Here is a 13,494-nt window from a genome sequence, read left to right on the forward strand (position 1 = left end):
TTCAACACTTTTCCGACTTTGTATGTGTGCTGTAAAGTGCAACACATGTACAAAGTCAGAAAAGGAAGGAGAAAGAAAGCATTTCTCTTTCCTTGTGCCTACTTTAAAAGGGCACCGTTTTCTGATGCTTAACCCCGTCAAACTTTGTTTAGTAAATTCAGTTTCATGTCAGAAACCATGAGTGGCTTCATGGAGACGCCCATGCTCTGCCCATGGTACGCCCCCTTTGCACTAAGTAATGCAAATCCGCGGTCTGCGCTGCTTTGAGTTACTTTCACATTATTTCCAGCGCTAAACAAGTTTAAGTGCTGGAAAGTAAACCTGAAGAAAAGATTTTTCCGCCATTTGCGTCACTTTTGTGAAGAAAACATGGTGTAAAATCTTAGTAAACCTCCCACTTAAAATGATAACATAATATTATTATGGTAATGTGAGCCAATATGATTTAAGGGCAAAACTGTAATGTACCATTACACATGCAACGCATGTTCAGCCACCATTGAAATGTGTTGCTTTGTGGCTTGAACATCTGTTTGTTCAAACTGATAATACTTGCAGAATACCAAGCATTGCTCTGTGATGTCTGAAGGATTGTTTATGTGATGTTCTGTGAGACATCAGAGACATGGTGACACTTGGTCACTTCATTAAACCACTCAACGCAAAGGAGACAGTTGGAGAACAGGCCACTGATTTAGGGTAAGACAATGACAAGTCATGCAAATTACAGTAAATGTAGTTTGAAGGAAATTACACACAGCACAAATAACGTTTGTCCAAATAATTTATTTTTCATTTCTCCCATTAATAATTCTTTAGCAAAATAAGAAAACTTCTATAAAAATGTAACAATAAAAAAATACATACAAAATAGACTGTCGAAACATCAATTGAATAGAAGTAGCTTATGGAATACACCAATAATGTCTTTTACGCAGATTCAAACACATAGCAAAATATGTACATAAATATATACTTTTGAGTTCGTTCGGAGTGACAGTGATTCTTTCTTTAATAAGTCTTAATAGTGAAAGTTATCTTGGGAGTCTGATGCCATAAATATTTACTTTAGTGCTAGTTATATATACAAGTAGTTTTAATATAAAAATAATATAAAAAAAGTTACTACTATTTTTATTCCAAACCTCATGTCCTGGTTACACAGTTTGAAGACACCATTAGGAAGTTCAATGTATTTGTTAAGGATTTAAATTCCAATGTTTGCATTGGTTTAAAATATGGAAGCATTTTGTTGGTTGTTTCATTAATTAAGAGGATTGACAATATCGTTTAAATACTGAATTTGAATTGGTTGGTGCAAATAGAATCATACTTGTGAGATCATATGCCTAAATTCTGATTCACAAAATATCTTACAGTCACAATCATCATTTATGATCGAAAAGAATTTGGGGGTTCATTATGAAAAGTGAAGCATTGCTGGGCAAAAACAGCGATGCATCACTATTCATAGCGCCATCCTCATGACACCATGAATGTGCCTTATTTATAATACAGCGCTCCATAGCGCAAATATTTACAGATTCATAAGGAATTCTGAAGTGACTGGTGGTGCAATAATTATGCATTGTGGTTTGTGTTGGAAAACATTACGCAACTCCAACAATGTGTCAAGACCCATGGGCTAGAACCATGTAAAAAGACCTGCGTCAATCCTTACGCCTGCTAGAAGCAGGTGTACGGATTTTGATGCAGTCAAGTTGTGGCACAGTGAAATCTCATAAATTTCACTGCGCCACTTCTACAAGGCTTTTTTATGGGGGAACTTCGACCCTGCATACATTATATCTGAAGCATTATGTCTACCTAGATGTGTCACTTTGTAAATAGGGCACATTGATTACAGAGCCGCAGCGTCACGAAAATGTGGCACAACAGCGGTGTAAGCCCTTCATAAATAAGAACCTATGTTCGTACTGAAATTCACAAATCCTGATTCACAGAATGAAGAATTGTGGATTTTTAAGCAGCAACTTGAAGTTTCTACAGCAAAATACCTCAGCACATTTGGCAGATGTTTCAGACCCGTGTCTAGAGTTTAATGTAGGAACATGGATATTCCAAATGGAGGGGTTGTGGGGTGCCTTTGAAAATGTGATATTGTGGATATTCCCAAACATTTTCAATGGTTTTGCACTCAATTTCCATAATCATACTGCTAAACATGCCGTAGTAAGTGTAGTAGTAGTAGTTAGTAGGCAAGTGTACAAATTGGTGGTCCAAACATTGCTAAAATCACATATATTTTAGGGGCAAATGGGAAATAAATCAAATGTGCAAATGCACGTTTCTGTTCTACAAAGTACTGAGTGTACTTTGGGTTTCTTGCGAATCCTCAAAAACATTGCTAATCTAGGCAAATCATGTAGCTAGTCTAAAGTAAGTGGAGTTAGCCATTTTTTCATGCTTCTTCAGGAATTCTACATTTATAAGACAAAGCCCTATCAAGGATAATATATGCCACATTGTGCACATCTTACTCTATGGTGAATACAAAAGTCAAAATGTCTCCTTTCCTATCTTTTTCGGTAGTAGTTTTTCAGGAATGTTCAATAAACTTTAAACGTAAAAAGCCCTGCTTGTTTTCCTGGCTGTCATTGTTCTAGGGGCATTCAAAATTGCAAGTGATAGCAATTTAGTGAAATGAGGGCATTTTGAACAGATCTTTGTTTTGATCAATCATTTCCTTGCTGAGTGCTAACAAGTTAAAGGTTGATAAAATCGGGACAACCAGATTCATTGAGGAGGTTGAGGTGGCCTCATGTACCAAGCACTTAGAAAGTCTGAGAGTGACAGGGAGGACATTCCTGAGAGTCGAGCATTATAGATAGGAAGCCACCTACTAAACCATGCATACTTGCCTGGAATAATAGCCATCAAGCTGTAGAAGGTGGAATTTAGCCATCTGTATGGCTGGTAGGACTTGACAATCTGATTTAAGTACAGAAGTCTACAGTGGGTCCAAACTTTCAGATCTCCGTTAACATCCTAAAATCAGGGTAGAGACTTCATGTTAGGAGCGATGTGCTAAGTTCTTTTAAAACCAAAGCCTGTGTATGTGACTTGCTTCAAGACCCTTTCTATGTTGTTCTGCTCATTGTAATAATTAGGTGGGACATGAAACATTCCGTGGGCCAAAGAAACCTGGAGGGGGTTATCAGTGGAGAATAGCTTTCAAATAGAATGGGCAGAGTCAATATTCTCCTGATTTTAATGTATGGCCCAAAGCTACCAAAATGTGCCTATACAATTAAATGACATCATGCCATACCAGCCCTACAGGTTCGCCACTGGCTCGCAGTGGATACCAGGTTCAAATTCAAGATACTCGTGACTATCCATAAGGCCTGTGGAACTAGGATTCAACATACTTACAAATACTCACTCCACATTACACCCCATGCAGAAGCATTAATTGTGCTTCACAACATCTGGTCTCAAAATACCTATACAAGGCATGCAAACATGTAGACATGGTGACCAATCCCTGTTAGTACCTGTAACCATATTGTCTAAGTTCCCTTTTGGATTGGGAATGGAGGATGATGGTTTAATCTCAAACATGTGGACTCGAATAACACATTGACTACTGGATATTATTTGCATGCTATCCCACCTTAAAAAAGACAAACACCTTTAAGTTATAGGAAGATGGTACTTAGTGCTTTACATTCTTTAATGGGTCTCTAGACATCGCTAACTCCCTCACAACAGTGGACATAGAGCCTGATAAAGAAAATAATCCCCGACCCACTAGCTTCACTTTTTTAAACAACAACAGAGAAATATTTACAACATACATATTATATTCATACTTAATGAGGAGAACATATATGCACGATCATATCAATTTTACATTGGGAGTCTTCAAAAACCGAATGTTGTGCATAAACCTGCTGGCAGACTTTTTGAAATGGAATTGGAGTCAATATTTTGCAGAACGTCCAAGAACTTTTCTTTCGAACTTTGTAAAAGACATGTGTTGAATTTCAAAGATGTATTCTGTCCAGCAGTAATCATGCAATGAAAAAATAATATAACACTTTGAATTATGCGATTCTGCAGCATGCTGTTTTCCATGCAACTACGGATTTGCTGCACTTGCCCCATGATCCCCTGTATGCTGCATATAACGTTTCTAGCTCAATTGTTTCAAAAGTTAGAACAAAGACATCAAACATGGTACAATGCTTGGGACAGATCTTTTGCAAAGCTTAACCGAGCACCTTTCAGTTGATGGCTGCTTTATTCAGGAGTTAAACTGGTACTAATGAGGTGAAACGTTTGCTCTGGTAGTATTTATATATGTTAAACTGAAAAAAATTGCAGAATAATATTGCCACAGAATCTGTCGTTTTTCCATATAATTTAGTCATTCCTGCTGCATAATTAGGTCCTTCATTGCCACAGTGGACCCTCATATAGGACTTAATATACATTTTTATAGCTCACACAACCACACACATGCTTCAATAAATAATCAAGGAGAAAAAAAACTTCTTCCAGGCCACTGTTCTTTCATCCACTAAAATAGTTTTTGTTTGTAGTTACAAGCAGCTATGTTTCAGTGACTGCATCTGATTTCCAATAATTTCCAAAAATAATTTCTGGTATATTCTGTACATTTTTGCGCCATGAAGGAATTTAACCAATTTCTTTAGTTTCTGTCCTAATTCTTCAGGGAGTTTTCTAAATTTCAAACGCTGCAGTGCTTTAATTGTGTCAGGATTGGCACTTTTCGTCCTCCATAGGCTGAGCAGTTTCAGAATTTGCCTGGAAGGAGGACATGTCACCGGGATCTTCTCCACAATCTCTTGTCTTAGTTTCTTCCCCGGCAAAGCGTGCTTAAGCGCCATAAGATGCTCCAGGGTGAGATTCAGGGTTCCAATATGATTAAACACCTCCTTTTCACAAATATCTATGTCTGCATTAAAAAACACAAAACAAACAATGAGTATTATTTATTAATATCTGGAGATAGTTATAATGACAACTTGTCTCAATAGGCGAGCAGAGTGATCCCTCTGAAGAAGGTTTTGGCTTTGCTTTACACACATACTGAGGTTTATGAAAGTGCTAACTTATTTTGTTTAATTTGATGCAATATGCATTACTTCGCTTCTATTTTGGTTTTTAGAGGATCTTTCATAGTTTGCCGGAGTGGAAGCCTTGCTTTGACCCATCAGGACTCTCGCTCCTCCAATCCTGAGGTTTTCTCACCCCATTTAAAACTGAGGGTACCACTGATTTATCAAGTCTCCCGCTCTACCTGTGGTCATTCCTTGGCAGTGATCCATTCACCACAGGCCTCTTTCTTTTAATGCATCTTGAACCTAATGATGTCAACCGTTTTCTTGCAATAAAAATACATACAGCCAGATTCATCAATGTCACGATTTGCGAGTTCTTAATAGCGATTATTAAAGAATCGCTATTAAGGACTCGCAAATCGGGATTCATGTAGAAATTACAAAATAAATTGCGATTAGAGCCTCCTTATTTGCAATTAGCAAATTGCTAATCGCAAATAAGGAATAACTCCCCATTCATTCCTATGGCCTAAAGAATTGTCAAATTGCGAGTTCATGAACCATTGATGAATCTCAAATGCCATTTTTGCGGGCGCAAACGGCCGAATTTTGCGATTCGCACCGTTTGTGCTCGCAAAAATGCTTGATGAATCTACCTGATAGATCCCTTGAGCTCATTCCAACAAAGGAGATATGTATGTTTTATTAAACTTTAAATATTCAGGGTGCACTTATCAGTGGCTGTTTTTGATTTGTTTTCAAGCTAATTACATACCTGATGTGATTTTTGAAAGCCATTGTTAATGGTATTTCCTATTTGCTGCCTTGGAGCATGGTATTCATTTATTCTTTCAGAAGAGAAGTAACATAAAAAAAAAGCATGACACAGTATATCTGCATCTCAATGAATAATGTATGTATACTACTACACACCATTTTAGATCCATGATATTAATAAATAATAAGGTCTGGAACCCTATCAGATCCAAGACTGAGAACTTATGAAGAGTTGGCTTGCATTGTCTTGTGCCCATGACCAGTACGGTTGAGGGATGTGAAAGTTACACCAGCCCTTGATGCTGATGAGCATTAAAATAGCTTTCTGTCAATTCCTTGACCCTGTGAAGCAAGTGAGTTGAAATTATGTAAAAAGGTAGGCTTGCTCGATCAGTTATAAACCATACCAATTGACTTTGCAAATGCTTGTTTTTAAGTGTCTGTATCTGGGTAGCATTTTGTGTCTGTACCACTGACCTGCAACATGCCTGGGTCCCCATTGTAGTACATACTTTGCACCAGTGGTGGCTGGTGACATTTGAAAGTGGAAGGGCGTATAGGTTCGGGATGTGTGCCTTATGGCAATGGAGCGTAACGAGCAAGGCAAAAAGTTTAGCGGGCAAAGTGTTTGCAAATGCCCCACATGAGTCAAAGGGTTTTAACTAGATTCACAAACAGGGAGCACAGCAGCAGACCAAACATCACCAACAGCAAGGAACAGCGCAAGCAGATGCGGTAGTGCAAGCCGCTCTCGCTCTCTCTCACACATACAAATATGCAACAGCTTTAGCATTTTCTTTCCAAATACATATAACTGGGATACACAAATCCATGTTTCTCCAATTTTGGAAAGGAAGTTTGGTCGTTTACACCATTCACCCTGAACACAGACATCTCTCACACATTTATTCACTCAGAGAGTTTTCTTCTAAGTTATTCAAGATATCTTCCAAAAGATATCATCTCACCTGTTCTGTAATTCCTTGTGGTTGTGCCACATTTATAGTTTACAGAGGTCAAAACTGGCCCTTGGCAGAAGCAAAACATCACAGAAATGGGTGCCTCTGCACAGGCCAAAGTCTGAGCCCAATGCAGGCTGTGAATACAGCATGGATGAAAGGACAACACAATTAGGGGGCTATGGCAGACACAGGAGTGTGAACTGCGTGCCCGCATGTCGATAACAAATCCTGCTCCCGCCCTCTGATTGCCAGAAAGGGAAACCAAGCCCACTGCTGTCTATGAATAAAATAGAAAACCTGATCTGGCCTTGAGAACCTCACAACTACGGAGGGTCACTGAAGTAGAGGATTTTTGGTTTACCTTGCCATTTATAACTCTCTCCTAAGCACAAATTAAAGGTTTCTGAGACCGCGTGCCAATGCTAGGTATATTTAAAAATCCATAATGAAAAAGTGCAGAGCATCCACTTGCAAGCCGTAAAGTAGGGCTGGGTGAAATTTAGAACGGTGACTCTTCCTGAAAGATCATTGTCCTGAGGGCTTCATGAGTCATGCAGCTTACTACCGACATCAAGGAGTTAGGCAAAGTTCAGAGGTCTCGGCAGCCGCGGCCCGTGGAGGGAGTTCCGTGGGGCAGACAGGCGGGGCGGGGGAGGGGCAGGGTGGGGGGTGATAAACACTGGAATATGGATGATTGCAGGTAAACAAATGCAGGGCTCGGAACAAAATTTGTTTTATTAATGTAAATGTTTACGTACCTGCAATCATCCATATTCCAATGTTTATCACCCACCACCCTGCCCCTTCCCCACCCCGCCTGCCTGCCTGCCTGCCCCACGGAACTCCGTCCACAGGCCGCGGCTGGGTCTCGGAGAATTAAAGCTGACTGCATTCCAAGTTTAATGACGTGCTGTCAGAGCCAACATCTAAATATACCTTTTCACTTTTGAGGCTACGGGGTCTCGCTGTCTATGCTTCACCTTTTTCCGTACCATTCTATTCTACCCACACATTGACTTAGCTAATAATAATCATCACAATCAAAATGATAGTATTAGTAACAAAACAATAATAGCAACAATGAAATATATACTTACTCGCCTAAATGGAAGACGCAAAAACCTGGAAAGCCTGAAACTATGTGACTGTTAGGAACGATTTCTCATGAATCATTAAGGAAATTCGCAGAGGCACAATCAGGCACATGCATCAATGTTGGCTTTTGCGATTCCTCAATTGTGATTTTTAAGGAATCGCAATTAAAGAATCGCAAAAGCCTATGCATGTAGAAATCGCTTAAAAAATAGCGATTTCTAAATATTCTTTAATTGCGACTCGAATACCTCCCCATTCATTCCTATGGGCCTAGAGGCCCATAGGAATGAATGGAAAGACATTCTCAATTTGCGATTCTCAATTAGAGAATCGCAAATTGAGAATGCAATTTCAAGGATGCCAGGGTGTCAAAAGGACAACGTGAAACTTTGAAAAATGCACAAAAGTGCATTTTTCAACGATTTTGCAAATTACCATGAAGTTCAACTTCATGGTAATTTGCTACTCCTATTAGCGAAATCGCTAATTTTTGGACTTTGATGCATTGCATTTAAGGAATCTCAAATTGGGATTCCTTAAACGCAGAAATTTAAGGAATCTCAATTAAGAGCTTCCTTAAATTGCGATTTTTGCATTTGGGATTTGGGATTTCTGGTGAAGCACAGCCTTGTGTATTAACCGTCGTGAGCCTAGGGTAGAGCGTGTCCTGCCACTTTGCTTCTATACATTGACATTCTCCTGCATATCCAGGTCATCGGCAGGGGGCCTGCAGTTATTCTTTGACCCAATGTCTGGCCGCCTCCTTATTTAATGATGCTTTGTTTGAAGCTGTCCAGCGCATTGTTCAGTCCCACCTGGATTCCATCAGCTCACAAGGGGGCAACAGTGAGACTGTTGAGAAGGACCCTGAAACCCTTGATGAGGACGAGGAGTCGTCAGACGAGGACCCTGAGCAAGGGGACGATGACAGTCAGAGGGCGACACACTGCTGGAGAGACCCGGCGAGTCTGAAGACGGAGGTAGCGACTTGATTCAAAGGGCCTGTTCGAGGGTGCTGTTTCTGGAAACAAATGCATTTTCTCTAAGATTCAGTTATAATTAAGCCGCTGGTTTCCCAAATATATAGCATGGGTTTGTAATCAGTCGTAGCCCGCGAGTCATGAGGATGCCAGCTGCGTCTTAACATGGGAGCAAATCACAATGCTGCAATGGCAGCGTTGTGATTGGTTAGTCGCATCGGAGAGCGCCCCAGCTGTGCCATCTTCTCTATGTAGGCTGCATGCAGAAGCCTACATAGAGGAAAAGGGAGAGTGGGCGGTCCTGCTCGAGGGCAGAGAGGGGAGTGGGTTATCCAGGGCCGACCAAACAGGCAGTAACCACAACAGTGGGTAAGCCACTCCCCCAACCCTCGAGCAGGACCGCCCACCCTCCCGCCCCCAGCCAGGCACTTCTGCTTTCTCACATTGCGAGAAACAGAAACATAAAATGGTAGTTTTACCATTCTATGTTTCTACTTCTCGCCGCCACTGCTTTGCACGCTCCCAATTTGCAGGAAGGCAACCGAGAAATTTAACAGCAAATTATACATCTACCATATCCCCTCAGGAGCAGAAAATGTGACTTTGGAAAACATTTCCTGCTGCAGAAATTATGAAATAAACCATTAGTTGACTGGGCCCCCACCATCAAGATGATGGTGCAGAGAAATGGAAAGTGTTTGATACTGCTGAACACGCCAACGAAGACAAATGGATCCCAGAGTTATTGTGTAAAACAAAAGCAATACATGAAACGACGCCTCAAAACATTATCCTAGCATATTTCAGATGTGCGCATACGGGTTTGCAAACTGTTTGCACATGCAAAAACCTACAGGGCCATGTACAAAGCATATTTAGCGATTTACAATTGATTTGCGACTCGCAAAATAGGTTTTGTGACTCGTTCCAAGGTTGCCCCTTCCTACTTGCGCCTCACAACCCTATGTAAGATTGTTTTGCAACCACAATGGCGGTCGCAAAACACTTGCAATTGATCGCCCTCTTCAAGAGAGTGGTAATGCAGTCCCATATGGGAAGGGATCCCAAAGGTACCCCTTCCCCTGTGCAAATGCAGGAGAAAATATTTTTTAGGGGCAGACAGTGGTCCCAAGACCACTACCTCCCTTAAAAAATTAAAATAAAACGTTTTGTTTTTTTAAATGCATCCCGTGTTTCTTTAAGGAAAATGGGCTGCATTTTAAAAAAAAACTGCTTTATTGAAAAGCAGTCCCAGACATGGAGGTCTATTGAGCCCAGCAGGCCACCATACCTGGGAGGGCCAGCCATTCCTAATGGGGTCGCAAATTATGAGAGCCTCATTCATATGCACGAGGCATGCAATTTGCGACCCCATTAGAAATCGCTAACAGTGTCTCTGACACTGTCGTACATTGTAAATTGCGGCTCGCAATTTGCGACTCGCAATCGAGCGCAAATTGCGACTCACAATTTACAATGTTCATACATCTGGCCCCTAATCTATCTCTTGCAAGTGGCATCTATGTATCGCCAGAAGGCTTGCACCACCATTTTGAGCCCCTTATGAGTGGGGATGTTTTCTCATGCCACTAAAATATAATAAATAGAAGAGAAAAACTAGAAAGCTTGAAACCTTTAAATGGTTATCTCCAGTTCAAAGTGGTGGTAAACTAGTTGTTACAGTTCTGCCACACATATGCAAATATGTGACAGACAACCCAGAAAGGCAATGGTTGCTAGTTGTTCACACAAGAAAGGGCAATAGTTGAAGTGGGTTGACCCAAAGCTACTCTATGTTATATGCAGGGCCAGACTGGCAGTAGTGGACACAGTGTGTTCTCCCAGTGGGCCGGAAGGGTAGGGGCCGGTTTTGCAATATCGGCCCCCTATAACGAAAGCAGCAGTAGTGCTAAAGCGGCTGGCAGCAGCAGTGCTTCTCACTAGCACCCCCCAGGGGGACTGGTTTGTGTTCCCTGTCCGGCCCTGGTTATATGCTGTGTGTTGTGCTGAAATGGAATTTGCCAGTGTGTATCCATATCCCCCAAAATATAGGCACACTTGTGTGTGCTTTCCGCCATTACAACTAAGAAAAGTATAGCTCTGACCTTTGATGCTGTGTGAAACAGTTTCTGATCTCAAGTGGTTTGGTGAACTTTGATCAGTTACCTCGATGAATCAGACACAATGTAGGCACTTCGGGTCTTATTGTCTTTTTCATTCTGAATATGTTCCCTCCAATCAGAAGCACCAGATGTAATATTCCAGGCTAGATCTTTTTAGTAATCTGGACAGTGCTAACTATATTTCTATATCTGCTGTTTACAGCTTTCCATGTAGCTCCTAACCTTCTATTTGCTTTTGTTGCATTGTTTAAACCCTTTGAGGCTGTCTAATATGATATCTCTCATGCCCCATCATGTGCTGCTTCTCTCCCCCTATGCACCATAAAAGCATGACTTTGCACTTTGCAGCACTGAAGTTAAGCTTCCAACTCAGGGGCAGACTTACAAGCCCCTTGCATCACCAGTGTCACTTGTTGTGTCATACTGGTGACGCATTTTACTGCTCTATATTTACAAGGACAGGAAAATCCACCCCGCCTGACTTTTCCTGTCCTTGTAAATATGTCCCCTTTGCATGCAGCACTTTGCATGAAAGGGGTGTTCCATGGGTGTTGCTGTGGGTGTTCCCATGCAACACCCATGGAACCAGACACATTTCCAGATTTACGAGGAATCATAAATCTGGAAATGCGTGAGAATGCTACGCCTCCCCAGGAGAGACCTAGGGAGGCGTAATGAGGAGAAATGTATTAATTTCTCCTTGTTTTCTTTTCCTCTGTCTATGCGTGCTGCATTCTGCAGCAAACATAAAAAGAGGAAATCACCTCTAATGATTGTTTATGTACAGGATGGGTTCCCTTCCTGCACATAAACAATCACTGAAACAATGACGTTTTTCAACTTCTACGTGTGCTAATGCAGCACACATAGAAGTTGAAAAACGGCATTTCAGATTGTTTTGTGCAGGAAGAGAACCCTCTCTAAACAAAAACAATATTGCAACAACGCAGGCATCCTTGCACCATGGAGTTAGCGTGCCTGGGTCGGCGCAAGGCAGCAGTTTGTGAGTCAGTGCAGGGGGAAGCAAAGAGATGCGACATATTGTTGTAAATATGCCGCATCCCTGTGCTTTGAAAGTGTCTCAGTGCGACGCATCAAATTGGCTTGCGGAACTTTCTTGTAAATCTACCCCTCAGTGTTTATGGCTCCTTCATGGCTATCAAACCTAAAGCAGTCCTTCTCATTGACTCTAAGCATCTGCTCTCTATGTAATGCTGTTTAGTTAATGTCTTCTATGTGGAAGAAATGCATCGAAAATGCTGGTTCAAAATACCTTAATTGCAGCGCCCTATACCTCTTTCCCCTGAGACTGTATGCCATTCTCTATCTCGGTCTGCATGCATCATGCATGAAGTTCAACATATTTCTGTACAGAGACTGGTCGGTCTGTTTAGAAGTCGATTTATTTGAATAAAAAAAAATATTTCCTGAAGTTTAATGGTATGTTTTAGAGCTCTCTAAGTGATATCATTTTAGATTGATTTATCTTTTTGCTGGTTTTCTTCGAACCCTCTTCTCATTCCTGCCTTTTGCTCATAATACTGGTCTTTCCCTTACAGGTCTGAACAATAGTGTCTCCTTAAAAGAATGCTTTCATTGGTTTGTGCCTTTGCCATCTGTCTGCCTGCCCTGCTTTTCTCTGCTATGTAAATATACTTAAGTGTCTACCAGCTGCCATCATTATTTGTGCCAAATACATTCTAATTCTCATTACCCTTTCATGTAGAAACAACATTGAAACAATAGCCTTCACAGGCTGAATGCAAACCTTAAGGTAGCCTTGGTACCAAGTTCAGGGGCGGGCAAGGTACATCTTGGCAAAATAAGTTAGGAGCAGTTCTTTGTCTGGTGATCTCTCCGTTGCAGAGTGCAGCCACCGGTCTTCTTCTGAGGCAAATGGCTTCTGCCACAACTGGCATTGTCTATCATGCAAGGGAGTTCAGCTTGTGGCATGGGACATGTCTCTTGCACCTGAAGATGGATTGCACCATTTATTTCTGACCACTTTAATGCTGTCTTTTGGTCTCCCTTCTGTTCCAGGTTTACATCACTTGCTTTTGGAGCACCTTGTGGATTGTTCCTTAGCCCCTTTGCAGCACTGAATATTATGTGGCTTTCCCTGCTTCTGCCTTCCTTCTTAAATTAAATGGTGCAAAAACCGAAGTGGTCATATTCGGTAAAAATAAAAATCTATGGGGTCCCCAACATTGGCCATGCGAAATGGGATCTCTCCCTTTAAATTCGGCAGCTAGGTTGCTTTGCAAGATCCCTAAAACCACTCTCACCTCCCAAAATCTTCGTAACCTGCATTGTCTCAAGATTGAAAACGGAGTCAAATTTAAAACACTCTGCTTTATGCACAAAATTAGAGCAGGTAGAGCGCCGAAATATTTGCAATCCCTTGTCAGCCCCTATTCTCCTTCTCGCACTCTCCGCTCCTCCAAGTCAGAGAAGTTTGTCATTCCTAAAATCAAGCTTTCGCGTATGGGCGGAAGATCCTTTTCCT

At 41.2% G+C, this 13,494-nt stretch overlaps 1 protein-coding gene across 1 annotated transcript in view; it reads right to left on the reverse strand.

The window, feature by feature from the left end:
• Positions 1–771: 771 nt before the first annotated feature.
• TNFRSF11B (TNF receptor superfamily member 11b) overlaps positions 772–13,494 on the reverse strand; it is a 49,590-nt gene continuing 36,867 nt past the window's right edge. Inside the window, exon 5 of the mRNA XM_086966144.1 lies at positions 772–4,945. Within this exon, the coding sequence (XP_086822270.1) occupies positions 4,569–4,945 (377 nt within the window). The 3' untranslated portion in view covers positions 772–4,568. The remainder of the gene's footprint in view (positions 4,946–13,494) is intronic.

The sequence above is a fragment of the Lissotriton vulgaris genome, chromosome 4_1, assembly GCF_964263255.1.
Source record: "Lissotriton vulgaris chromosome 4_1, aLisVul1.2, whole genome shotgun sequence".
NCBI lineage: Eukaryota > Metazoa > Chordata > Amphibia > Caudata > Salamandridae > Lissotriton > Lissotriton vulgaris.